Source organism: Sorex araneus, chromosome 5, assembly GCF_027595985.1.
Source record: "Sorex araneus isolate mSorAra2 chromosome 5, mSorAra2.pri, whole genome shotgun sequence".
In the NCBI taxonomy this organism is placed as follows: domain Eukaryota; kingdom Metazoa; phylum Chordata; class Mammalia; order Eulipotyphla; family Soricidae; genus Sorex; species Sorex araneus.
This window is the reverse complement of record NC_073306.1, coordinates 17,504,614-17,507,997: the sequence shown is the minus strand read 5'-3', so window position 1 is coordinate 17,507,997 and position 3,384 is coordinate 17,504,614. Positions and strand designations below refer to the sequence as shown.

The 3,384-nt window shown below is 59.9% G+C and overlaps 1 protein-coding gene across 1 annotated transcript; it reads right to left on the bottom strand.

Moving 5' to 3' along the window:
* Window positions 1–792: 792 nt before the first annotated feature.
* JUN (Jun proto-oncogene, AP-1 transcription factor subunit) lies at window positions 793–2,807 on the bottom strand. The gene has a single exon (XM_004607301.2). It carries the CDS (start codon window positions 2,663–2,665, stop codon window positions 1,616–1,618), a length of 1,050 nt encoding a protein of 349 aa, XP_004607358.2. The 5' UTR covers window positions 2,666–2,807; the 3' UTR covers window positions 793–1,615.
* Window positions 2,808–3,384: the final 577 nt, after the last annotated feature.

Here is a 3,384-nt window from a genome sequence, read left to right as displayed (position 1 = left end):
TACGGAGTGGGAGGGAGAGCAGACAGAATGAAAGGAAGAGACTCAGAGAGGCAGGGAGAGAGGGGGGGAATCTTAATGAAACTAGGAGAATGTTTCATCCAGATTGCAACTTTCCTGTCGACTTTTTCTAAGTTCTTTTTGTATTTATCAATTAACTTCAATTTGGCATTGACGTTAACCCCCAGCAGCTGAAAAAAAACTTTTCAGGATAGAGCTTGGGAAGAAAAAAGTAGTAAAGGGAAAGGAATTCAAGATGTCATTGGTATTTGAATACATTTATTGTGACAAGAATGCTGTTATAAATATTCATAACAAAGACCATCTTCGATTTTCTTAATCTAGTAGTTGTTAAAGTGAAGATTCCAAATTGGAAGGATACAGCTTTTGTAAAATTCTGCCACTGTTCCTGCTTTGAGAATAAGCGACTATCCTAAAGTTTCTAACTAACATTATAAATGGTCACAGCACATGCCACCTGAAATCACCTAAACTTGACAGGGTTTGATTTACTTCCCAGGGGGTTGGCGCTCTCCCCGCAGCCTCTCACTCAGCTTCCTGGAAAGCGTGCTACCCTTTATAAGCAACTCCACAGAGAAGAGCATAATTCTACAGGGAAGAGAGTAAGTTGATGAGAGTTATTTCTCAAGTCCAGGAGGAGAGAAGAGTTTTTACTGCTGGATAGTAAGAAGCGCTGTTGCATGACGCTGACACTCTTTTTTTTTTTTTTTTAACTCTTTCCAGCTCCCCTCCCTAGGTCATCTCTAGATGATGCAGAAAAAGAGGTTAGGGATTACTTTTTCCAATATTTTATTGTATTTTTCTTAAATATCCTTTCTGGAATTTCTCAGAAACAAAACATAAAAAAATTATATACTTTATTACAAATGGTAAACTCAGAGTGCTCCAAATCTCTTATTTACAAACAACACTGGGCGGGACACCCAAACAAACAAACATGAAATAACTTACAAAGGCATGAAGCTGTTTATTGACAGTAACCAGCTTTCATCAAATTAAAAAATAGATATTTATATATATATGTACAGACACAGTCAAGGAAGGCAGGCCAGAAAGAGTTCGTCTGCAGGCTGGGCCCGGGCTCTCCGGCACCTCCCTCCCGCCTCCCCTCCCCCACCCCCCTTTGTGTTCTTAAGGCGCACTACAGAAGCGATCTACAGTCTCTATGGCAGCTTGCAACCCTCCCCCGCCCCCCTTTTTTTAATACTGAATGAGATCGAAGGTTAGGTCCATGCAGTTCTTGGTCAATATGAAAGAAAAGTCTGCCGTTCCGTGCGTTGCGGGGACAGCCCGTTCGCAACGCGGGGCCGCCCCGCGGGCTGCGGGCCCCCTGGCTCCGCGCCAGGGGAGGGCCCGCCAAGTCCTTCCCACTCGTGCACACCGAGGGCGCCGTCAGGACGCAGCCCAGTCCAACTCCGACCCCTCTTGGCGTCAGTCCTCCGACGCCGCTTTGCTCGCGCGCGCTCCACTTGGGTCAAGTTCTCAAGTCAGTTCTCTCTCCGCGTTATCAGTGTTTTTGTTGTTGTGGTGGTTGTTGTTGTGGTGGTGGTGGTGGTGGTGGTTCTCCAGTGCCCCTCAAGCCCCCGACCGCCTCTGCTCAGAACGTCTGCAACTGCTGCGTGAGCATGAGCTGGCACCCGCTGTTAACGTGGTTCATGACTTTCTGCTTGAGCTGGGCCACCTGCTCGCGGAGCATGTTGGCGGTGGACGCCAGCTCTGAGTTCTGCGCTTTCAAGGTTTTCACTTTTTCCTCCAGCCGCGCGATGCGCTCCAGCTTCCTTTTCCGGCACTTGGAGGCGGCGATGCGGTTCCTCATGCGCTTCCTCTCCGCCTTGATCCGCTCCTGGGACTCCATGTCGATCGGGGACAGGGGCGGCGTCTCGCCGGGCATCTCGGGCACCGTCTGCGGCTCCTCCTTCAGGGCCTGCAGCCGCGGGTGCTGCACGGAGAGCTGCTGGGACAGGTGGTGCGGCGGCTGCGGCTGCGGCGGCGGCTGGGGCTGGGGTTGGGGCTGCGCGGGAAAGGCCAGCCCGGGCGCGCCGTACGAGGGCGCCCCGCCGCCGCCCCCGCCGCCGCCGCCGCCGCCGCCCAGAGCGCCCGGGTTGAAGTTGCTGAGGTTGGCGTAGACCGGCGGCTCGCTGTGCAGGCCCGCGCCGAAGCCGCCGCCGCCGCCGGCGCCGCCGCCGCCGCCGCCCGCCACCGAGGCCACGGCGGGCGCCACCAGGCCCGCGCCGCTGACCGGCTGCGCCGCCGACGTGACGCTGGGCAGCGTGTTCTGGCTGTGCAGCTCGGCCAGGGCGCGCACGAAGCCCTCGGCGAAGCCCTCCTGCTCGTCCGTCACGTTCTTGGGGCACAGGAACTGCGTGGGGGTCGGCGTGGTGGTGATGTGCCCGTTGCTGGACTGGATGATCAGGCGCTCCAGCTCGGGCGACGCCAGCTTGAGCAGCCCCACGTCGGGCGAGGTGAGCAGGTCCGAGTTCTTGGCGCGGAGGTGCGGCTTCAGGCTGCCCACCGGGTCGGCCAGGTTCAGGGTCATGCTCTGCTTCAGGATCTTGGGGTTACTGTAGCCGTAGGCGCCGCTCTCGGACGGCAGGAACGAGGCGTTGAGGGCATCGTCGTAGAAGGTCGTTTCCATCTTTGCGGTCATAGACGAGCAGCCGGTGCCTTCGCGTGCGACGAGTTGGGGCGGCGCGCAGAAGTTTCGGGGCCGCAACAGCGCGCTGGCCGGCGGGGCCGCCCCGCGCCGCCCGGGGCCGCGGGCGCGGAAAGTTTCTCCAGGCGCGCGCGCGCGCTCGCCGGCCGCCTGGCCGGGCCGGCCTCCCCGCCGCCGCCGCCGCCCTCCTGCTCACCGGCTCGCTCCCGGGGCCCGCCGCGGGGAAGGTGCCGCTCGCGCCGCTCCGGCTCCCCGCGCTCCGCTCCGCTCCGCTCGCCCGCGCGCGCCCAAGTGGCGGTGGCTGTCGCGCGGCGCCCCTCGTTCGCCGCCGGTCTCCGCAGTCCGGACGCGGCCGCCGATCGTCCCCTCCTCGGCGGCGATGGGGTGGAGGGACGCCCCGAGTTCCAGCCGCCCCGGCCGAGCGCCGCGGAGCGCGCGTTCCTCCTCTCGCTGCTGGGGCCGCCGCGGCCGCTTCGGAAGCTGGGAAGCTTTTGCAAAAAAAAAAAAAAAAAACCCACCAAAAAGTTCGCTCCGGGCTCCCGAGCCCCTGTCGGCTCCCCCCTCTCTCCCCGCCGGAGCTTCCGCGCCGGGAAAAGTTGGGGAGCGCGGCAGTCGCTCGCCGGACACCCCCGGGGGGAGCTGTCAGCAGCGCCCGAGCCTCTCCTCTCGAGCACGACTGGAGTCGGGGCTCTCCGGGCGCTCCCCCAAACACG

Bases quoted from the DNA above. Each gene is read 5' to 3' on its own strand.
- JUN (XM_004607301.2), bottom strand. From the start codon at position 2,665: ATGACCGCAAAGATGGAAACGACCTTCTACGACGATGCCCTCAACGCC.